This window comes from Lutra lutra, chromosome 14, assembly GCF_902655055.1.
Source record: "Lutra lutra chromosome 14, mLutLut1.2, whole genome shotgun sequence".
Classification (NCBI taxonomy): domain Eukaryota; kingdom Metazoa; phylum Chordata; class Mammalia; order Carnivora; family Mustelidae; genus Lutra; species Lutra lutra.
Genome location: NC_062291.1, coordinates 58,415,209 through 58,439,304, shown reverse-complemented (window position 1 = coordinate 58,439,304; position 24,096 = coordinate 58,415,209). Strand labels below are relative to the sequence as shown.

The following is a 24,096-nucleotide window of genomic DNA, read 5'->3' as shown; positions in this document are numbered from 1 at the left end:
GGAAAATTCTTTCCTTACAAAGAAAGGAAAAAGAACCACTAATCTCACCATTATCTTTTGAATATTAAGTGAAAAGTAAATGTTTCTCCCTTCACCCTCTCCCAGTACCATTTGATTCATTTAATCAACATGCATTTACTGAGCATGTGCTATGTGCCAAACCCTAATGAGACACAGATCCTTGCCATGGTTGATCTTACCTTCTAATGGAACTAGTGGAAACATACACTATGTAATAAACATAATGACTACATAAATATATAAAAGGTTATAAGATGTTAAGCGCTATTGAAAAGGAAATGCAGAACAGGGTAAGGGGGTCAGGAGTGTGGAGGGCAGGGGGTGGGGGGGGTGGCCTGCTCCCACGCCCATGCTCCGTGATAGAACTTTATTACATGTAAGATGCATGGGAGCACAGTTACAGGTAAGTACGCCTCGGGGATTTGTTTCCAACGAAAATGATTATGTTCTTCCCATTATTTCCAAACTTGCTTCCCGCCCCCCTCAACAATATAACCGAGATGCCGTTCTGCACACAGGCACCCCTCCTTTGTTTCCCTCGGGTGCTGCCTGGTAGTTCACTGTGTGGCGCGCTCGTCATTCATTGAGCAAGTCTCCTCCCGATGGACAGTTCGATGGTTTCTGGTCCTGACCAGTTTGTTTCGTGGCACTCGGGGTGACATGCTCGGGGCATGTCCAGCCCACGAATACAAGAAAGGCCTGCCTAGTCGTTCCAAATGACTGAGCCACAGCTGTGGGGCACATGGCTGTGCGAGGAGCCGGGGGTCTCTGGAGGGAAGACAGCCGCCCTTCCAGCCCTCACGATGCTCCCGCTCACCCCAGCTGACCCTGCTCCCTTCCTCCCTTTGCGACTCACCCCTGCCTCCCCGCTGGCTTCGCAGCAATGGGTGGCAAGAGAACTGTACAGACACGTGGGCGGCTGCACGCGGGTGCCCCTCGGCAACCTGTGTCCTGGGCATGTGCGCGTCCTGCTCATCTCCGCACTGAGCCCAGGTCAGAGGACTAGCTTCTCCGCCCCTCATGTGCTCTCCTCACTCCCAAGGGTCTGGGCTGCCTTATACCTACAGTAAAAACTCAGGGACCTCACTGGGCAGATGTTTCATTCTCTGGGGTTCCCAGAGGGCCCACTCGGCCGTGCAGAATGCCCTCATCTTCACCCATACAAGCGGCGTCGGCCACCACCCTCCCCGCCCCTGCTCCACGGTGCTCCCGGCCTTGTCCCACCCCTGCTCTGGCCCACCCTGGCCTCTGCCGGCTCCTTCTGGTGCAGATGGGCAGCCGGGCTCATAAAAAAGCATTTCTGCTCACGGCCTCTGTGGGGTCCCCACTGCACGCTGGTTGCTCTGAACTGGCATCCTAGCTTCCCCACCACGCCCCGTGCCCCCACCCTACATATCCCACACCCTGGCTCACCATTTCCCGCTTTGCAGAGGGCTGAGGTCACTCAACCAAACCCAGAGAGTGAAAACAAGCACCCACCACCGACTTGCTTGCCCCTGCCAGCCCCATAGGGGGCTCCTCACCGGCCAGCTCACCCCAAGCAGTGATGCCCGCCCCCCCCCGTCCCCCCACCACATACTACAGCACCTTCCTTTAATTGTTTGCAAGTGACTCAGAGCAGCCTCCAAGCCTGCTGGTGCTCATTTATGGAAGGAAAATTCAGTGGCCCACATAAAAATTGCTTTATTAAAGTGCAAAAATATTCCACCAACTGTATTCCCACCATCTGTTTTGCTGGTACTTCTGAAAAGCGCAATTCTCTGTGCCTCTTTGGCCTTTGTCCTTTAAAAGCTGCTGGAGGTGACTCCCTGCTGCCCTTGGCCTCCCAGCTGCGCTGGTGAATGGGGCCTCCTCCACTCCCTGACTCACAGCCCCAGCAGACAGCTTCCACACTGCCCTTGTGCAGTGCCTGGAAAGAGCCGAGATGTCTGGAGACTTGAGAAGGAACAGCCAAGCCTGGAGACAGGAACCTGGGCCCCAGGCCTCACTCGGACACCTGCAAGTCACTTCTTGCCAATGTCTACACTGGAGAATGCGGCTAGAGCGCCCACCCCTCAGGGCAGCCAGGAGGATTCAGATAAGCCTCACACGTGAAGGCACAGAAGTCCGTCCCCGTCTCCTCCCTCCTCCCCCCGACCCCTGCCTAATACACACGCGCATGCTCTGCTTCCCCACTTTGAACTTCTCCCTGATCTTCAAATACACAGGACCTTTTCATACCTCTGTATCATGCCGGACCCTTTGCCTGACCGGCTCCTTCCTTCCCTTCTCTGCCTCACAGACTCGTACTCCTCCTGCAACACCCAAATGAAGCGACTTTTAACACCTGCCTCTCTGACCAAGTGGCACCAACGCTATGGCTTCGTGCTCCCAGTTTAACATAATCACTAGGTTCCTTGCCCCCATGGGATGCGGCTCCTTCAGGCGGGGGCCTGGCTTCACCTCTATCCTGCTAAATCCCAGATCCTGGATGCTAGGTCTGTTGGGGACGTGAGGGTAAAGTGAGCAGAACAAGGGCAAAACAGATACGGGCTTTGGGGTCAGATGTCCGTAGCTGGGGAACTATGGGCCATTTACATCACCTCCCCAGGTCTGAGCCCCTTTGTCGCTGAAATGGAAATGAGAGATCTAGTACCTTCCGCATGGTGCTGCCAAGAGGATCTGGTGCTAACACTGAGATCAGTGGGTACAGTTTGGGGGACACATTCTCCAGTATTATTGCCAGTCAATGAGGGTGCTTTGGGAACTACAGGGTGACTCCATGTCTAAGAGATGATGGTGTTGGGGGTGCTAAGGGGACAGTCGGCCAGGGAGGGGCTCACATTGTGAAGAAGAAGGACTGTCCTCCCCAGGAGTGCTGGAGCTCTCGGCTGCACGCCCATCTTACAGATAAAGAAACTGAGGCCCCAGAGAGGGTGCTCGGGTCAGCAGAACACTTGGCAGTGGAGGAGGGAGTCCTACAGAGGCACCTCCTCCTTAGCTTACTTATCTCATAGTCCCAGCCCCTCCCTGGGTTTGGAGGAAGGGAGGCAGCAGGACTCCGAAGGACGTGCTGTAAACACAGAATGTAAATTTGCAATTGTCTATGAATATTCGGTGACTCTCCTGAGTTATTTTGGCACTTCAGTCAGTCTGGAAAATGTATTCATGTAGCTGTTCTCTTGGCTTAGGTGAGAAACATTTGCCATTCTTTTTCTCCTTTTTTTAACGGAAACATGTTTACTTTTTATATATGCCACTTAATTTGGGCACTGTTCAACCTGAAAACGCCAGGTGCCTTTAACTTCAAGCAAGCAACTATTTCAAAACAGAGAAAAAAAAGAACCTATAGGTGATACCCCCTAATCCCGAGTCCACCCCCTCCTCCAAAAGGAATTATAGAAGGAGGAGCAGAGGAAGAGAGGGTTAGGAGAAATTGTTTCTGGTTTCTGGGTCTGCTCCAGGAGTCTCTCCCGGGAGCCACTGCCCCAAGTGCCCTCGGAGGCAGGGGCTGCCCACCCCCTGACACCTTCTAGTGTGGGAGCAGGTCACCACCCTCATTAACACACAACACAGCAGCAGCAGCCAGGCAAAGGGGAGGCCAGTGCAGGGAGAACCCAGACACTGGGTGATGTGGCCCGGAACGGGCAGCTTCCTCTGGAAGCCCCAGAGTGGCGTGCTAGGACTCCGGGCAGAAGGGGCCTCTGGGAGCCTCTGCGCCAGGCCTTCCCGGCCTCCCATCCCAAGGGGGCACCTCTACACAGAGAAGTCTACATGCACATTCCCCTTAAAGTCTAGCTGTGGCTGCCAACATTTTCTAAAATGCAGGAATTCCTTTTATACATGAAAATGTGTCACAGACTACCCTCCGCCCCCATAGTAGCTATCCTGGTAAAATCCACTGGTGGACAATAAGGGCCCGGAGCTGCTAGAAATTCAGCAGCACTTTCTGGTTCCCCTTGTTTTTCTAAGAGTATCTGCATACATTACAGGGAAAGTAACACAAACACGTGGGTGACATATTGTTGATTCAGCCCACAGCTGATTGGGTTTGTGGACCCCTGAGCATCAGGCCCACATCTGGTCATCCCTGGTGGGTGACAATGAGGGGGCCGCACCCTCTCTCCAACCTGGGCTGAGCACTGCCCTTTTTCCCAGGGACCGATTAGGAGAAGAGCTTCTCCCCACAGGTGAGGCCCAGTCCCCTCCTCCCACCCACCCCAGTTCATGACCATTAGCCTGACTTTGCCGCAGTGACAGCCCCAATGCCTTAAGCAGGGGCCTGCAGCCAGCTCGGACATGGCCTAAACACCGGACAGATCTGCCCAGGCTACTTTCTACCACCAACGTAGGACATCACTTTAAGGGTGTGTGCAGGAGGATTCTCCGTGAATGTTCTCTGAGCTTCGCCATTAGCTGCTGTAAACATCTCAGCTCTGCATATTGGGGCTTCCCCTGGGCCTTCCACCATCCCGTTCTTTATCACCTCGGCTTTCATTTGGAGCTCAGCTCAAGGGCCTGCTCCCTGAGATCACCCTTGATTACCCTGGACTAGAAAACGCTCCCAGCCAACCCCCAATTCCTCTTTACTCTCTTGTTCTACTTTTGTTTTCTTCACAGAACTTCTCAGTATCTGACATTATTATGTTCTTTTTGCCTGTCTATCCCCACCATTGTGGACGCTCCCTGGAAGCAGGCCCATTCCCAATGGCAGAAGAAAGTGTGGCCCCTAGCAGGCTATAATTATAAATAATATAAGTATATAAATATAGCTACATGCCCAAGATTATATAACAAGTCAGCGGCAGAGCTGGAATTTGGCCCCAGGTCCCCCAGATGCCCAGCCCTCACCACATTCTTTCCAATGGAGCAGGAAAGTGGTACAATCAAGATTTGAACACACGAGGGTGCCTGGGTGGCTCAGTGGGTTAAACCGCTGCCTTCGGCTCAGGTCATGATCTCAGTGTCCTGCAATCAAGTCCCGCATCCGGCTCTCTGCTCAGCGGGGAGCCTGTTTCTCTCTCTCTCTGCCTGCCTCTCTGCCTGCTTGTGATCTCTCTCTCTCTCTGTAAAATAAATAAATAAAATCTTAAAAAAAAAAAAAAAAGATTTGAACACATGACTGCAAAGTCAACCTGCTTACCACCAGGCTTTACCTCCCCCCGCCCGCACCCTGCAAAAGAGCTTCATGCTGATTGGCCTGTCCACTGGAATGTAAGCACTAGAGCTGCATTGTCCCGTATGGTAGCCACTAGCCGTGTGTGGCTATGGAAATATAAATTAATTAACATGAAATAGAATGTAAAATTCAGTTCTATCTTCGGTCTGGCAGGGAAGGATGAAGCCAGCAGTGTGGAGGTGACGTGGCCGGATGGCAAGATGGCAAGCCGGAATGTGGCCAGTGAGGAGATGAACTCCGTGCTGGAGATCCCCTACCCCCGGGATGAGGACAGACCTCAGGACCCAGCCCCACTGGAGGTGAGCAAAGGCGTCTGGACCTCAGAGCCAGAAAAGCAACACCCCACTTCCACCCCGCCGCGCCCTGCAGCTCTATGGGTAGCAGCTTGACTCCCCTAAATTTATAGACTTTGCCCCTAGGATGGTGGAAATCTTCTCAGCAAAGGGCAGGCTCCATGGTGATCCCTCTGTATGCAGTTTGGGCAAAGACTGGTAATTGAAGAGGGACAGTTCTGTTAGGCTTCCCGGCTCAGGCACATGCACCCCACAGGAGTGAAATGAGCAGGAGTCTGAACAGAATGTGCTCTCGGCCATCCCCCAGCCTCCTATTTTCAGTGCAAGGGAAGGGGTCCTGGCAGGGAGGGGCTGCCCCCAGGCCCAGAGCTACGAGCACCCCTCGTTCTAGGGTCCAGGTGACGGCCGCTCTGCGGCTGTGACGAGGTGGGAAACTGAGGTGGGCTCTTCTTCACTCACTTGTGTCTCTGCTTCTGCCCACACTGCAGTGCGGCCAAGGATTCTCCCAGCAGGAAAACGGCCATTGCCTGGGTGAGTTGCCTGCAGGCACCAGGGCGCGGGGCAGAGGCCAGAATCTCCTCGGGGAATGCCAGCCTGAGCCCTGGCCAAGCTCAGACTGCACACCAGAGGAGACAGATGGGGCGGGAAAGGCATTATTCGCCCCAGGAGCTCCAGAAGCCAAGATGACTCCCCAGAGGGCAGTGATGTACGCTGCCAGCAGGCAGAATCACTGCAGTTCTGGGAACTGTGAGTGCTTCCTGCCCTGAGCTCGGAAAAAAGTTGGGCCCAGGGAGGGGACCCATAAGCACCTACTGTGCATGTGCTCCCAAGTCCCAGGCCAGCGGGTTTGCTACTGAGACCTAAAAATCAACAAGACAGACACAGTCCCTGCTCCCCCTGGAGCTTAGAGCCTGTGGGAGAGGCACAGGGGTGAACAGGGATGACCCCGCAGTGTGAGTGGGGCAGGGTGGGGGAGGGGAGGGTGTGGGCGCCCAGGGGCGGGGCCCTGCACCAGCTAGAGAGGGTCAGAGAAGGTGCCCCAGAGGAAACAAGGTCTAAGCTGAGAACTGGCTGCTAGGGTGGGGGGCGGTTGCCAGGCAGGGAGAGGGAGAAAGTGTTCAGGTGGAAAGGCCAGTGGGCAAAGGACTACAGGTGAGAAAGTGGAGGAGGATAGCTCTAAGGGTGGCCTGGGAGGAAATATGTCCCCTCCACTCTCCGTGTCCCCGCCCCAATGGCTATAAACAGATGGTGCATGGACACAGAAATTCCAGCGTCTGGCGTGAGCACCGGCAGGACCCTGTGAGGTCACCCTTCGGGCCGCCTCTTCCTTCTTGTCACCCAGCAGATGTTTATGTGCCCATGCATGGTGCTGGGGATGCAGGCCTTAAGCTCCTGCCCTGCGGAGACATTTATTCTAGTGAGGGGAACCACAAACCTGTGACCGGGCAGCCGGAAGAGATGGGCTAAGAACCCTTTAAAAGGTGTCTCTGGGTACTGTTCTAGACAGAGTTGTCAGGGAGAAGACCTTTGAGTTGAGACCCGAAGGAGGAAAAGGTCCAGCCCCAGAAAGAGCTGAGCGTGAGCCCGAGCAAAGCGCCCGAGGCAGGAATGAGGCCTGGTGCATGAAAGGAATGGGAAGGAGCCAAGTGCTAAGTCAGGGAGGGTGGCGAGGTGTCCAGATTTTGTTCCTAGGGCCCTTTGCAGTTAAGCAGGAGAGTGCAATAGGGTCATTCACATTTTCAGAAGATGGACTGCAGATTGGATTGGAGGGAAATGCGGCAGCCAGGGCGCCTGTCCGGAGGTGGCTGCGGACCTCCGGGCAGCAGGCGGTACGGGCTAGGGATAGACTACAGCAGAGGAGGAGCTGGACTGACAGACAGGTACTAAGGGGGCAGAATGGCAGGATCGGTTATGAAATTGCCTACAGAGGTAAGGGAAGAGGAGGAACTAGGAATCACTTCTATCTGCGCTCAAGCAGCAGAGTGGGTGACAGGGGTGTGACTGCCTTAGGCGAGATGGGGTCGTGGACAGGAGAAGTTTGAAGGCTGTGGGACCTAGAGTTCCATTTTGGACTTACTGAGTATGAGAAGAACATAAGATTCACGAGTCTGGAGCCCCAGAGATGGGTTAGGGGCTGGAGACAGGAATCTGGAATCATCCATGTATGAAGTCACCACCCACAGAAAGTGTGGTGGATAGAAGATCTGGGATGAAGCCTGACACCCCCAACATGTAGAGGTCAGGTAGAGAACAAGTCAGCCAAAAGGACTAAAGTGAGGATGTTGAGGCCTAGAGAGGAGGACATGCCCAAGGTCACAGGGTAGGTGGGGCAACAGAGGCTGAGCAAGGTCCCACTGCCCCACACCTCCCCAGTGAGCCACTCCCCTCACTTCCTAGACACCAATGAATGCATCCAGTTCCCATTCGTGTGCCCTCGAGACAAGCCCGTGTGTGTGAACACGTATGGAAGTTACAGGTGCCGGACCAACAAGAGGTGCAGTCGGGGCTACGAGCCCAACGAGGATGGCACAGCCTGTGTGGGTGAGTGAGGCCCTGCCACAGCCCAGTGTGACACGAGCAAGTGGCCTTCCTCTGGGGAGGCGCCGGATCAAGGTCCCCAGCCCTGACTTCTCCTGGCTGGCTGGAGTCTCCTTAGACCCCCACTGGGTCTCCAGGGAAGACCACAGCAGAGGTTTGGAGAAGGCCCACCACCACCACTCCCACCATCTGAAGGGTCCCTGGGGTGCTGCGCCCTGCCCAGAAGTAGTTGCTCTTTTTCCTCCCCTTCTCACGTTCCCTGAAACAAATGTTTGTACCATAAGGCCAGCCCATCTTCTCCTACCAAGGATAGAAACAAGCTCTTGCTACTCATCTTTGTCTGAATTTCTGAACTGGTGTTTGTCTTCTTCCTCCCAAATGCTTCCCCCCACCCCCATCCCACCCCAACCCCCTTTCTCTTTTTCCCATTTTCTCTCTTTCTCTCTCCCATCCTTTTTGCAGCTCAAGTGGCCTTTTTAGGTGGGTATCCTTCTGCTGCCTTTAGAATCTCTGAGCCTCTCTCTCGGGCCTCGTATCTCTCTCTAGGCCTTGGACTTTGCCTTCAGTTATATGCACTTTAAATCCCATCAATAAAGGAAAAAAACAAAAAACAAAAAACAAACAAAAAAAAACCTTTGTGGAAAACTAAATCTCTCCTGCTGCCTGTCTCTCTCTCCACGCCCAGCAGATTCTGTTGCGCACTCCCTCCGAACGAACCCAGGGGCGGCCATCTTTGAAAAGGGAAGCTTAGGAGCTACTGATATTTATGTAATCTTAGTTATTTGTGAAGGCTTTCTTTGCATGTTTTTTGAGGAAAACAGAAAAGGAAAGTCTCCCCTCCTACCCCATCTACCCTCCTTCACTTCTTCAGAAGAATCATGGTAGTCCTGTCTTTCCTGTATTCTCCAGTGTCACAAGGACCCTATTTTGCCCTTAACAAAGATGGCTCCCAGGCGGTTGCTTGCTGTTGATTCACTCATGTACCATGTGCCTGCTGGTTTGGCCTGTGCTGTTTCTGCTCTGTGCACCCTGACTCGTTGTGGTAGAGAAAGCCTTATTGGAGTTGGTGGTCATGATGGGAGGGGAAAGGGTGACCCTTTGGGACTCTTGATAAAAATGTTAAAGTTGGAACTTGCTAAGTCTTCCAGCCACTTTCTGGAGAAATTATGCCAATAAACTCTCTGCTGGATATTTAGTGCCTAGCTGGTGCAAAAAAAAAAAAAAAAAAAAAAGTGTCTGGGGCAAGTAGATGCTGGTTGGAATGTTGAATTAGCGGTAGTCCTTCCATCCCGGGGCACTTGGAAAGCAAATCACGAGAGGGGGGAAATATCTGTTCTGAGTGTGAGCAGTGGTTTGGGAATGTGCACCAGTGTTCACATTTGGGGGGCTGGAATTTGAACCAGGCAAGGGCTGTAGGATGAGCAAGGGGCAGATTATGGAGGGAATATTCCAGGCCTTCTACCTGGAGGAAGTCACTTTTCTACACTGGGCCTCAGTTTTCTTAATCGAAAGAGCAGGAGATTTGGTCTGGCGTATCCCTAAAGCCCTTTCCTTTCTCAGACCCTTCAGTGTGTGGCTGGACAGAGACATGGCTAGTCTCAAGTTACCCTGATTTCTAGAAAGAATCTGGCAACTTAGTCTCCTCTGCAATATGTTTAGAAACCAGGAAGCTTCGGTAGCCAGGGGACCCTTTGGGAACGATGTTAACACCATAGAAAATCTTCACAAGCAGCCTCGGTACTGAAGGCTTGTTATAAATCACAGATCTATTCTTCATGGGGAAAAAAGTTGCCCCAGGATGTAATAAAATCACATTTAAGAACAGAGCAAGCATTTTAAAAACATATTTAATAAAAAACCTACCATTTTCTAATATAATAATAATACTCCCAATAAATCACAAAATATGAATTCCTCATAGGTAGTACTGTTTTTACACTCAGAACAGGAGCTTAAATGAAAAGTCTCAAAATAAAAACAGCTACATTTTCACAGGAAAGCATATAACAACTTAAAAACTGCTCCACCTCTGGGCAGCCCCATCCTATGTGCTCATGTAGAATAAAGGCATGGATGGGCCCAGAGATGAGGCTCAGAGAGATGAAGTGATCTTCCCAAAGTCACAGAGCCAGCTGGTCCCCAGGCAAGGCGAGAGCCCTTTCCTAGCACATCGTCTTGTCAGGCTGTCACTGCTCAACCTATTCCTTAGTCATTCTGAAAGCTACTGCCTTTCTCGAAAGGAACAAGTAGATCTAAGATAGTAAGATAAGTAAAACCCAAAACTCACAGAGGCAGTAGTTCCAAATGTAATGCTAAATGACAAGATAACAGTGTCCATTGACAGGCTCCACACAACAGCATGAGAAATAAGGGACAGGACCGCTCATGAGACACCCTGCCAAGGACATCAGAAAATTCAGGATGGCAGCAAACTTCAGAGGATACCTTCTAAAGTAATAACAGCGAGTTTCTTGTAACAGGGTACATTTGTGTCACCATACCCTGCTTGGGAGGGGGACCAGATGAGTTACCGAGAGGACCTCCAAATTCCCCCAGCTGTCAAGAGCACAACTACAATACCCCAGCTCCAGGGTAAGAAGGCTTACTCTGGATGTGATTCATTCATTCAACAAGTATTAGTTGAGCTGCTACTATGTGCCAGGTACTGAGCTAGGCTCTGGGCATACACTGGTAAGTAGAGTTTACTGTCCCCACACTGTCTTCCTTCAGCCAGATGGAGGAGCCCAATGTATGGGATGACAGCAGGACTTACAGGGGCCTTCTGAAAAATCTAGCTAAATTCTTGGGTGCCTACACCAGAAAGCAAGCTCCTTGCATCTGTTCACTCATTCAAATATTCATTCAATAAGCGTTCATCGAGAACCTCCTGTGTGATAAGCACTGGGTCCCTTCCATGAGGAAGGTGACAAGGTCCAATGAAGGGCATCACGTCTCCTGCCTCCACGGTGCTTGTGTTGAGAGAAATACAAGGCTAAAAGATACAGAGTCCAGGCAAGTACTGATCCAACTCAGCATTACCTGCCCCCAAATAATAGAGCCTCCCCACTGGGCCAGGAATCCAGGCTTTCTGCGCCAAGTCCCCCCCAGTCCAGTACATTTGCTGGTCTGTGCTGAACTGGCCCCAGAGCCACACCAAGCTAGCCAGGCACAGGCTCCCCATCCCACTTTCGTCCAACTCCCCTTCCTCTGATACCCGCAGGTACCTACCTACACGCTTGCCTACCCCTTCTGGGCACAGACAATTCAGTCCTTTCTTTGTCCCTTAGCCCCGCTCAAGCTCCTCACATCACCCTTGCCTTCTACGTGACTTGAGTTTGTAACAAAAATTGCAAATGGCTCCAGGGCTGACGAGTGGTACAAGCCTACAGGGGTCGCGCAAACAGAGCTGGGCCCCATCTGGGGCGGCCCCGGCTCACTCTAGTAATAATAATATTAATACCATTTTTATTCTGCCCAAGAACACTCCTGTCCCCCAGGAATGTACCCTCCACATGAGAAGAATAGCCACGTTTAGTGAGCTTGGTGTGTCTGGGCCAGATCGAAGGTCTTTAGAAGAATCAGCGTGTGTAATCCTCACAACAGTCCCAAGTGGGAAGTGCTGTGATGACCCCAGTTTTACAGAGAAGCTAAGTGGCTTGTCCAGCTCACACAGAGCTTGGACAAACAGAGGAAGGACCCCATCAGAGCAGTCTGGCCCCCAGCCTGAGCTCTTAACACAGATGCTTCCTTCCTGTTCCGGGGGGGTGGGGGGCGGTCACTAACTGGTGACAAAAATCCACCATCCCGGGGCGCCTGGGGGGCTCAGTGGGTTAAAGCCTCTGCCTTCGGCTCAGGTCATGATCCCAGGGTCCTGGGATCGAGCCCCACATCGGGCTTTCTGCTCAGCAGGGAGCCTGCTTCCTCCTCTCTCTCTGCCTGCCTCTCTGCCTACTTGTGATCTCTCTCTGTCAAATAAATAAATAAAATCTTTAAAAAAAAAAAATCCACCATCCCTCCATGCTGCCCAGGGGCAGGGGATGGGTTGGGAAGGACCTAGGACCTGTGACAGTCATCACAGAGTCCACTTCGGCGGCAAGAAGAGGCAGTAGTGTCCAGGCCAAGTTCCCTCACCAGCCGGTGTGGCCGGCCTTTGCAAAGGCAGAGCCGTGAATCACCCACACAGCTTCTTCAAGCTTCTACTCCGTCGCCAGCCCTGCTCTGGGGAGGTGCCATTCTGAGGGCCAGGAGTCTGATTATGCGTCACTCTGGCTGCTATGGCCCCCTCCCAGGGTCTGGGCATCACACCTCAACCGGCACCACTAGACTGTGACCCAACAGGAGCTCCACTCCAGCCTCCCAAAAAGGGCCATTGGTCATTTCTCCAGAGGCCCCACAGAGGCAAGAAGACAAACACTTCATTTTCTTAGGGAGCTAGCTGGGTTTTTCCAGCAGATTCCAGCGTGACATCCCACCCAGACTGCCAGCCCACCCCCGGAGGCTAGCCAAGTCCCTTCCTTTCTCTCTCTCCTCGGGGTCAGCCCTATCTCTAGTCTCTCGCCTGCAGTGTGGGCCAGAACCCCAGCCATATCCTGTCAGGCCTGAGGTGGTGTCTCCTTAGCAACAGACACATCCCCGAAGAGGAAGGAGGCGGGGAGAGCACATGGGCTGGTTGACGCCACAGATCACACCAACCCCTCCTTTAGCAGCCGTCCTCCTAGGGAACGGGACTTGAACGGCAAAGGGGTGGAAGGGTAGACCATGAGAGAAAAATGAGAAACAAGAAGAGGAAAAAAGCCCTCCTTGGCGGAAGGAGCTAACATGTACGGAACGCCTATCATGTGGCCAGAAGTTTACATGAACGGCCCCAGGACTCCCCACACCCGTGCTATGGGATAAATGTTACTTGTCTGTTTTCTTACCAAAGCAGCAAGGCTCAGAAAGAACAAGTTCCCCAAGGTCCCAGAGCTGGTTGACTGGCAAAAGCGGTGATTCAGACCGGCCACCGAAGCCTTCTGGCGAGCAACCCCCAGGTAACACACACCTGGGCAAATTATTCAACCGTCACTTGGCATTCCCTGGTGGGACTCATACTGTGAACTGGGCATTGCTCTCGTGTCTTAGCCCGTACGTCTGTGTACAACACTGCCAAAGATTCCAGAATGGCCTGGTGACATATGGCAGGTGCTAAACTACTAAGAAGTAAAGGATATAGTGTGTCAGAGGGGACAGGCGTGCTGGAGTGGGGGCAGCAGCATGAAGGCACATGGAGAGGAGAGCGCTGGGCTGGGGGCGGGAGAGCCCTGCTCTGGGAAAGAGGCATTTGAGCAGAAATGTAAAGTAGATGTGCTGTCCTCCAGCCTCAGTTTTCTCATCTGTAAAATGGGGATAATACCTACCTCACGGAGTCATAATATTAAACAAGATTATCTAAAACACTCAACATGGTGCCTCACACATAGTAAAGCCCCAAATGAATTTCCAATGTTGATAATATTCATAAGTAGGGGCGCCTGGGTGGCTCAGTGGTTGAAGCCTCTGGCTTCGGCTCGGGTCATGATCTCAGGGTCCTGGGATCGAGTCCCGCATCGGGCTCTCTGCTCAGCGGGGAACCTGCTTCCCATCCTCTCTCTCTCTGCCTGCCTCTCTGCCTACTTGTGATCTTTGTCTGTCAAATAAATAAAATCTTTTAAAAAATAATAATATTCATAAGTAACAAAGGTCAGGATGGAGCCTGGGTCTATCCAGTGCCAAAGCTCCCACGGCTCCCGGAGCGCCCTGCTGTGGCCCAGGTCTCCCGGGAATCTGCTGTGTGGGAGATGTGGAGGACCTTGGCCGCCCTCAGGCAGCTGACAACTTTGCAGGGAAGAGACCTCAAGACCAAATATAGCCCTAAGGGAGCAGAGCAGACCTTCTTGGGGTCTGGGCTGTGGTGCTGTTCCGCTTTGTTCTCACGCAGCACCATTCCCAGAGAGAATCACCATAAAATCAGGCAAACTGAGCAAGGAGACCATGCCACTGACCAGGCTACACAGGCACAGGTCCACCAGCAGCTAGTGACCCGGCCTGGGGATTGGATCTGAGAAGTCATTTAGTCCCCCCTCATCCTGTTCAGCTGTGAAAACTGGAGCCCAAAAAGAACAGTGACTTCCAGAGGACCACAGCCTAGTGGGGAATCAGACACCCACCTGGGGCTCCTCCTTGCTCCCCCTGCCTCCTTCTCCAGAAAACTCCAAGTATTTCATACGCGCAGTTGAGTAGCAAAAGCGGTGATTCAGACCTGCCACTGTCTGGCAACGGTTTCCGAAACAGGAGGGGGATGGGAGGGGGTGCAGAGCTCATTCTTTTCCACGGTGCTGACCCAGAATCAGAGTCAGCGTAAGTGCCCACCGAGCAAACCAAAGAACCATGCTTGGCCCATGGAGCCCAGCTAAGAAAGAGCCCAGTGGAAATAGTAAGTGCACGGCGGGTCCCGCTCAGCTGCGAAGGGAGGCTGAAGCCAAAGTCGGGAATGGGGGAAGGAGGGTACTTACTAGCCCCAGGAGGATTCACCCACCTTAAAATCCTGGTGTTCAGGGAGCCCCCGGCAAGAGCTGAGCGGGGTCAGGATGCACGCTTCCTCCTCCCTCCCTCGCCTCCCAGGACAGGTGGAGATCATGAGCAGAGCCAGGAGATCTCACGGCCAGGGCAACTCAGAGCAGCTGCGCAGCACAGGGGAGGGCTGGGGTCGCTGCCTCTACCCTTTGAGTTAGTCCGTGGCAGTTGAACTGTAGCATTCGGGGCCGCTTACCGGTCTGCGTCTGCCTAAGGGGATCTCAGGTCACGTTGCTCCAGGGCCACTTAACATCTGTACCTTCCTGTCCTTGCTGCCTCTCTCTTCCTGCCAGCCCTCCTGGTGGGCTGCATTACCCACTCCCCTGATAGGCACATGGGACAGGGGCACAGAGGTGGTGGGGGTGACCTGCATCAGCCCTGCCCAGAACCTCATGAGCCTGGCCTGCCTGCCTGAAGGGGACCCTGGGGCTCAGAATACTCGCTGGGGAGGGAACTCATCGTCCTTCTTCATGGCCCCTCAGCAGCCATGAAGGACCTATCACCCAGAATCCTTAACGTAGTCCTCCCTCCCACAAAAGATCAATCTAAGGGCTAACTCTCCTCCCTCCACCCCAGACCTGAGTACAGAGCTCCTGGGGAAGGAGACAAGCCCGATCGGCTCCCCGACTGCCCACGGGGACCATGGCAGAGGAACAAGTTTGGGCCACGGGGAGGAAGGTAAACCCCGTACATAGTTTCACTGCATTTTCAGGTCCCCTGGCTCAAGAATTATAGGCTTGAAGGCAGACACAAGAGAGGGAAGAGGGAAGAGAGGGGTCTCAAAGCCTCACCCCAACACAGAATCTGTCTCGTGGGCCAGAATGCTGCATTCTTTCTTAGAGGGCTGATCCAAAATTCTTATGGCCCTCCCTCCCTCCTTCCTTCCATCTGCCTTTAAAACGTTTTATTTGCCCTGAGACTCTGGGATCAGACGGACTGAGGCTTGACTCCCAGACACCCCCACACACACGACCTGTGAGTGACCTGATGCCACTTCCTCTCTCCAAGCCTCAGTTTCTTCCTCCGCGAAAGGAAGCCTAACAACGCGCAGAGCCTCGAGCTAAAGCCTGCACGGCACGCAGTGCAGTGCCTGACTGATAAAATGCAGATATTATTATAAAATCTGTCCCAGGCCCTTTAATCTCCTGCTTTCACTTCTAGCACTGCCTGATTTTACAACAATCCATAAGTCATTAACCGGGGCGATGTTAGACCTGTAAGAATCCTTCCCAACGAGACACATCCATCACTCAAATGCAGAGTTCATTTGGGGACCGGGTGCCACAGTATCTTTCCTTTGAAGAGCTCCAGCCCAGATCTACATAGATCTGCCCCGGGGAGCACAGGGCCGATCGGTCCCCATCCATTCACCTGCCTCTGCAGGGTCTGTGAGCATCCGTCTCCAGCCAGGCCGCCCTCTCACTCACCTCTGAACCCTCAGTCCTCTCCCGGCACCCATCTTCTCTATATGCATCCACCTGTCTGTCCATCCATCCACCCACCCAACCGTGAAGCTCCATTCCCTAGGGCCCCAGGCCCAGACTTTCCAGGAAATGTACTCAGCCCCAGGAGGATTCACCCATCTTAAAATTCTGGCGTTCAGGGAGCCCCCAGCAGGAGCTGAGCGGGGTCAGGATGCACGCTTCCTCCTCCCTCCCTCGCCTCCCAGGACAGGTGGAGATCATGAGCAGAGCCAGGAGATCTCACGGCCAGGGCAACTCAGAGCAGCTGCGCAGCACAGCGGAGGGCTGGGGTCGCTGCCTCTACCCTTTGAGTTAGTCCGTGGCAGTTGAACTGTAGCATTCGGGGCCGCTTACCGGTCTGCGTCTGCCTAAGGGGATCTCAGGTCACGTTGCCCCAGGGGCATTTAACATCTGTACCTTCCTGTCCTTGCTGCCTCTCCCTGCCAGCCCTCCTGGTGGGCTGCATTGTCCACTCCCCTGACAGACACATGGGCCAGGGGCACAGAGGTGGTGGAGATGAGTAAGACGGGATCCGCCACCCTCCAAGAGTTTACCAAGGAACAGGGGACAGAGGGAAGAAGGCCATTGCCGTCCACAAGGTCCAGTGAGCCATGTATAACATTTCCCCCTTCCGGGGCTTTGCTCAGACTGCTCTCAGGTGGTAGCTGGTCCCCAGTCACTTTTCCATTACAGAAATCGATAACTTGAATTACTCCAAAATAACGAGCCCCATCATGCCTCTGTAAAGCTAATTTTTCTGTGTCCACATTTGCCCACATGCTTCTCCCTAGGTCTGGAGTCTGCCGTTAGGAGGGAATCCAGGTCAAACGGAGTCTCCCACTCACCTGTGACACGCTGGCAGAATGAGAGCAGGGTTTGGGCTCTGACACTTAGGTTCAGGTCTTTACTCTGACATTTACTAGCTGTGGGCGCTTGTCAAGCTACCTAACCACTTGGAACACCAGTTTCCTCATCTATAAAATAAGAATTCAAATATAACCACCCACCAGAGTGTGAGAGAACTAAATGGAATAATAATGTACATGAATGTTCCTAGCATATATTAGGGAATCAGCAAACCCTTGGATAAATATGTTTTTTCTATGCAAGAACCTGGAACCTGGCTTTAAGTCTGTAGCATGAGGCCAGTATATAATGAGGTCCTGGTGTAACTTCAGCAGTAACAGTAATATTTTACTTTGGAGAAATAGATCATCATTTACAAAAATGCATTCTCCTCATGCTCTCATTTTGCAGAGGACAGAGCTGGGACTCAGGGTAGCTGAGTGCATGACTCGGGGTCGGCAGACTGTGGCAGCCCTCTGACTCCCTTCCCACTCCTCCACCTCCTCTGCCGTCCCTGATTCAAAACCACAAGCCCCGGTGCAGCTCCAGGAGGCTGCAGGCTAAGTCCTACCATCCAGCAGACGCTGACCGGACAAGCTCGTTAAATGGCCCCTTAGAGGAAGAGCTGGGAGCTCAGCACCGTCTGCCCTGGGTGCTGCCAGAAGAATGAATCCTCCCAAAGCTGCCTGAGGAGGGGCACGTGGAAACCTCAGAAGGCATTAGGGGACACTTATTTCCTGTAGGCACAGTCTCGGCCAGTTTCTCACTGACTCCTCAAAACCAATTGTTCTCAGCCTTTTTTTTTTTTTTTAAGATTTTATCTATTTGACAGAGAGAGACACAGTGAGAGAGGGAACACAAGCAGGGGAAGTGGGAGAGGAAGAAGCAGGTTTCCCACCGAGCAGAGAGCCCGATGCGGGGCTCGATCCCAGGACCTTGGGATCATGACCTGAGCCGAGGGCAGATGCTTAACGACTGAGCCACCCAAGTGCCCCATTCTCAGCCTTTTCTTAGGGGGTGATCACATAGCCCCTTGCAAATCTGCCGAAAGCCTTTCCCTGATAAAGGCACATGGTTTTGTACATAATGGTGTCAAGGCTCAGAGCTCCTGGGGTCAACCTGGGATCTTTTAAGATTTTCTTAGGTACCAGGGACCTTCTTCGCTTTTGGATGCCCCACCCCTCATCATATCAAACATTGTCCTAGACATCCATTTAGCACCCTAAATTACACACACACACACACACACACAGAGTTGAGTTGAATCACAGTTGACAGTTGACAATATTGGACAGTGCTACATTTTGTAGATATGCAATGAAACATTAATTTCAGTGTTGTGTTTTCTTTTCCTACTTTGGAGCCAATAAACTTTGGTAAATTTTATTGAAATGTACCATATGTATAGAAAAATACACAAATCTTCAGTGTACATCTCCACGAGTTCTCACAAAGTGAGCCCATCTGTGCAGCCAGCACTCTGCTGGAGAAACAGATCATGGGCAGCCAGCAGTTTCCCCAGGCCCCCTTCCGTTCACTACACCCCACCCCAGGGCAGCTGCTCTCCTGACCCCTAACACCATAGATTTGTTTTGCCTGAATTAGAATTTGCTATAAGTGGGATCATCATGTGCAGTTATTTTGCATCTCATTGCTTTTCTGGAACGATAACTTTTATTTGGGTCTCTGACATTTTCAGAGCTCCATGAAAAGGCTCCTAGGCTCTAGGTACTGTCGAAATCAGGGATGCTTGACCTCATTTTCACACTAGAATCTCCAGGGAAACTTAAAAAAAAAATCCTGATGTCCAGACTGCACCCCAGAATAATGAAATCAGCATTTTCGGAGATAGAGACAGAGATCAGTGGTTTCGCCTGCTTGCTGGGTGACAGTGATTGCAGCCAAGGATGAGAGGCACTGATCTGAGCAATTTTGTCAAGTATTAGGACCCCTATTTTACAGCTGGGGAGGAAAACCGAGGCTCAAGGAGTCTCCACCATGTGCTACTCTCATGAAGCTTGAGCTCCATTCAGGTCTCACTAGGGATGCTACTTGCATTGCCTTCATCTTTGGTCAAGAGTAAAGCCAAAAGCAGGTGCAGGTGCCTCCTGCCAGAAAACTTCCTTAATTGTAAGTCTTTCCGGAACTGTGGAGAAGGGAGCCAGACGTTCTCAGGAAAAAGGCAGAACCCCGGGGCTGGCCGGAAAGAGAGTCACCACCAGCTGGACTCCATCTTTGCCCCACATCTCCTCTGAAAGCAGGTGGAAGCGGCTTCGGGTTTGGGGGTTTCTAGGAATGTTTCCCAAGGGGCTTTGATTCCAGGGTGCAGTGCACGATTCTGCCACTCGGTGGCGCAGTGAGCTGCTGTAAACCCTGTGGTTTTCACACACCCCAGAGGAAGCTAGAGAGCGGAGTCTGGCGGCAGTAAGGAAGGGAATGGGAGCCCAGAGCTGCCTGGGGGTTCCTGTGCTCCCAGGGGCCTGACAGGGCCTGTTCCTGACTGGCAAGGGGGAGGCAGAGACACGGCTGCGGCGGGACGCGCCGGAGAGGCCACTCCCCCCGGTAACTGAGCCCACCGAGGAAAGCCAGGGAGGGAGAAGCCACGCCTCACCTGCTTCTCCCCACTCTGCCCTTCACCAGGCTGCCTCTGTGGGCCCCGCAGGTCTGTGAGGGCACAGCCCCACCCCCACTCTCGTGATGCCTAGAGGTACCAGCCCTGGGCTTGGAGGACCCAGGCACAGCTCCACGTCCTAACCTGGGAACCTGGCAAATCCTTACCTAGGATGGCTGAGGACCTTGAGCTCTGATAGGGTCCCTGAAGCTGGGTTACTCATCTTGCCCACAGTTTGTTTGGAGTCAGCCTGCCTAGATTCAAAGCCAAGCTCTGCCACTTCCTAGTTGTGCAACTTTGGGCAAGTTATTTAACTTCTGTGTGCCTCAGTCTCCTCATCTGTAAAATGGGAATAAAAGTCCATACCATAGGGTTGTTGTGAGGATTGAATGACTATGTCAGGTTTTACCCTAGTGCCTGGCACATAGTAAGTGATAAATGTTAGCTAATATTGTTTAACATAACGACTGATAACCTCACATACAGGACAGAATGAACCTACCCTCGTGTTAAAGAACCACCTCCACTGTGACCACTACACACACACCCCCCAGGTTTGAGCACAGGCAGTGGGCCCAGGCCTCCCCATGGTTCAGACTAAGGCCCAACTGCCTCTCCAGAGCTGCAAGGACAAGCATGGAAGCCACCAGAGTCCCTCTCAGCACTCCCCAGAGGGGATCTCCCCAAAGCCCCCACCCTGAGGTTGGAGCCATTGTCTTCACAGTCTGGTGAGACCCTCTCTTCGTCCACAGACCTGAGCATGTGATCCTGGCCGCCCCGCAGCATAAGGCAACTTCCATTGGGATGCCGTCCCCATGGTGTCAGAGTGAGCAGTGGGTCAGGAGGTCTCGTTCTAGATTTGGTATGATCCCACCCAGCTGTGTGACCTGGTGCAAGTCATGCGGCTGCCCTGGGCCTCCATTCTGCCTCATTTAGATGATCTTTAAATCCCCTCCCAGCTGTAGTATATGGATTTACCAAAGCATCTGGCACACTATAGGTGCTCAGTAAATGTTACTTTGTTTTATAGAATGCAAGACACAACCCTGCTAGGTTCCAACACTCACATGCTTTTCTAGTCTTTAAAACAGAGTGACTTCTGTGATCCAGCTCCTAACAGTCCCTAAACCCAGGTTAAGGGTTCAAATAATGGGTATTTAATCAATTCGTTACTTGCTTTTGCCCTGGCTTTCAGTCAAGTGGTTCCCCCCACCCAAGGCTGCAAACCTCCCATAAAGGCTCCAGATTCAAGGATCCAAAATGTAGCCTCCCCATTAGACTACAGACTCCGAGAAGACAGGGTGGGTCCTGCCCGGGTCAGACTCATGCTCCTTCAGGAACATGCTCAGCCCCACCTCCTTGGCATGAGCCAGATGGGCGGCTGAGCCTCCCCTCGCTGTAGGCCTGGGGCATGGAACTAGCAGCCCACCACCACAGGGGAGAGAAGCAGCACAGAGCCTCAAGCTGGGCAAGTCCTTTTATTGGAAAAAGAAATAATAAAACCAAAGGCCACTGCATCACCTGTGCCCAGCCATCCCACAGGAGAGGCACCGGTCAGACATAAGGCCTGGCCCCACAGTGGGCCAGGGAGGGCATGGGCCAGGCCCAGGAGTCGGGGGGCAGTCGGGGGGCTGCCGTGGAGCTTACTGGGTCACCGCCCTCTTTGGGGGATCCTTGGACGCAGACCCAGCCCCTCGGGCTCAGGGACCAGGCTGCCCTCTGCAGCCCCCTGGGTAGGCACCACCCTCCCACAGGCTGCTCTCTCATCCAAAAGAAAACCAGGCCTCTCTTTGGTTCTAGAAAGCTCCCTGCAGTGGCTGGTCTTCCAGATGCCCTTTTAGCACCTCTTGCCGGCTGAGGCAGGCAGTCGCTTGCTGTCCCTCATCCGGGCATCCGGGCATGGGGGCTGCTTCTTCCTCATTGGCGCCCTGGGCCTTGGCAGACAGAGCCTCACTGGCTGGGTGCTTCTCTTCCCTTTTAAGAAAGGAGTTTGCCTTTTCCCATATAGGTTGCCAGCTCCTCTGAACATCCAAGGAAGTCTTGCTTATGCAGCCTTAGAGAGCTCCAGAGTCTGGGCGGGCTGAATATGCAGCATGTGTGGCCCTGCTGCCTTGTCATGGACCGGGAGGGCTGGGAGAAGGACATGGAAGGCTCCAGAAGGTTGGCTCTGCTCTCCCAGACCCCCAACTTCTCTTTTGCTAGAATGTACACAGTAGAATCAGAAGGTGGGGAGAACTTTGCAGGTGGGGAAGAGACCAGGAAGAAGAGCCAAGCTGGCAGCCCCAGGCAAGGGGCAAGGAGCTTTAGGACATTTATTTACAAAGGGACAGGCTAGACCTCTGCAGGGAAGCAGCCACAGACCATTACATACAAAGATAAGAGAGGAGGCAGAGGGGCAGTCACTGGCCTGGCACAAAAGGGGAATGGACAAGTGTACTCACACATGTGCTCTCACACACATGCATTCACGTGTGTGCTCACGCACACGGCTGCACAGCCACATGTGCACTCACGCACACAGTGCTCTCATGTATATGCACTCACACACGCACCTGCGTGCACACACACTCATTCTCTCATACACACAGTTTCCAATCTCGAGAAGTTGACTCCAATCCTGGAGGTTCAAAGCCCCCAAAGCTACAAGTCTCCATGAAGCATTTCTCTAGGCCTCATATGACCTCCCAGAGCCCCAGGCTGTGCACCCCACAGCCAGCGCCCGGTGTCCTGCAAAATCTCAGGAGGTTTCTTGGCAAGGCCCATGTGGCCTTCAGGCTTTGAGTGGGGGAAGGGGAAGCCATGAGTCTAGAAGGGGTCAAGAGGGGACTGAGTGGCTCCCATCTCCCCAGACCTCGAATCCAGTGGAGGCAGGTTCACAGACAGGCAGAGCCCCAGCAGTGGCACCAGAAAGAGCAGACACTGGGAGACAGCCACGGGGAGCAGGACCCTGCGGGGAGAGAGTCCTGGTGGATGTGGGATTTGGGCTGAGGAATCATGCGGGATAGGAATTCTCTCTGGGACCTGAGCCCCGCCTCCGGGGTGTTGGGAGTGGAGAGGCAGAAGGGCTGTCCAAATCGCGTTTCCCACCAGGTCCCAGCCTTCCCCTGGAAGATCTGGCTGCGCCTGACCAGACCTGACCCCTGGGGAAAATGCCAGATCAGGAAGTGGGCCGTCCTGCCAGGGGCGAGGGGCAGGAGTGCGGGAGGGGCGCCGGGAGACGGCCCGCAAGGACACCGGGCCAGTCACCCTCCCTCCCGCCCCGGGAAGCAGAACGGGGCCCAGAGAATGACTCAGAAGCGGGTGCTCTGGTAGCGCAGCCGCCGCAGGTCTGAGAGGCCCTCAGTCCGGCCATACACCTCCCTGCAGGGACTCTCGGCCAGTCACCGGGCCCCCGCCCCGCCGCCCCCGCCGCTGCTGCCGCTGCCCGAGCTGCTGCCGCTGCTGGAGCTGCCGCTGCTGCACCGGTCCTCGTAGATGGAGATCTCGATCTGCGGCGGCGTTAAGGACGGACGCCCAGGCAGCTGCTGAGAAGGGGCGGACAGACCCGCAGCTGGAGGCCAGCAAGTGAGCGGGAGGCCCGCCGGGGCTGCTTCCCAGATAGCAAGGAGGGCGGATGGCGGCACTAGCCGCTAGACCCCCGCCCGCCGCGCTCCCGCACGCAAGCACTCGGGGCACGTGCACAGCCACCCCGAGGGCCCCGCTCCTCGGCGCAGGCGCACACCCAGCTCGGAACCTCCTGCTCTAGAGGGGCTAGTCACCAACCCCCGGGACGGTCGGTAGCACTGCAGGAAGCGGGAGGACTTCGGTGTCCTGCTTTCAAAGCCTCACTCGCCTAGACTCCAGCGATGTGGCCTTACACGGGTCATTTACCGTGTCACCCATTAATCGATATGTAAAACGGTGGTGATCCTACAGTCTCGGGGTTTGTCTGGGGCCGGACCGAAATCACGCATGTAAAGCAGTAAGCACAATGCCCGCTTCTTAGGAAAGGCTCAATAAAAAGCAGCCCCTCTCACGTGGGGGGAGGTGAACAGAGGATCCCGGTGTTGGTGTTTTCTTTACTCTTTTTTGTCTCAAGTTTCTAGCAAAATTTATTTTTTTAGCAATTTTACTCAAGTTGCTAATGACTGAGGGCGGGATGTGTGCACACAGTTTTCCAGGCGAGCAGACATAAAACCCAGCCCTGGACCAGCCGCCCATCAAGATTTCTATTTTCCTGATCTCTGGAAGGGGGACGCCAGGAGGCACACACAGGAGTCCATGAGACTGTAGACATGTGAACGGATGGGAGATCTGCCCACTCCCTGAGGGGCAAACAGCCTCAGAGCGATGTGTGGGCCTGGGCTCCAATCCTGGCTCTGATGTCCACCAGCCTGGTGACCCTGAGCCAGTGACTGAATTTCAGTGCGCTCGTGAATGAGACAAGTAAGAGTCCCCCACCTTTAGGGAGAACTGCATAGTTTTAAAGCAGCTAATATGGTACCTGGCATGTGTTGAGCAGTGAATACATACAGCTGGCTAAAAGCAAACCCTGAAATTCACAAAGGGCATTGATACCTTGTAGGGGAGGGGAGC

The 24,096-nt window shown here is 53.5% G+C and overlaps 1 protein-coding gene across 4 annotated transcripts in view; it reads left to right on the top strand.

Annotated features, from left to right (window-relative positions):
* The window catches only part of CRTAC1 (cartilage acidic protein 1), a 150,034-nt gene extending 126,302 nt beyond the window's left edge, over positions 1-23,732 (top strand). The window contains exons 12-16 of one of the 4 annotated variants that reach the window (XM_047701430.1): positions 5,333-5,478; positions 5,961-6,003; positions 7,870-8,013; positions 8,473-8,490; positions 8,920-9,201. In XM_047701430.1, coding sequence (XP_047557386.1) covers positions 5,333-5,478; positions 5,961-6,003; positions 7,870-8,013; positions 8,473-8,490; positions 8,920-8,981 — 413 coding nt within the window. In that variant the 3' untranslated portion in view covers positions 8,982-9,201. The other 3 variants (XM_047701427.1, XM_047701431.1, XM_047701428.1) reach the window with 3 other exon arrangements.
* The last annotated feature ends 364 nt before the right edge of the window (positions 23,733-24,096 follow it).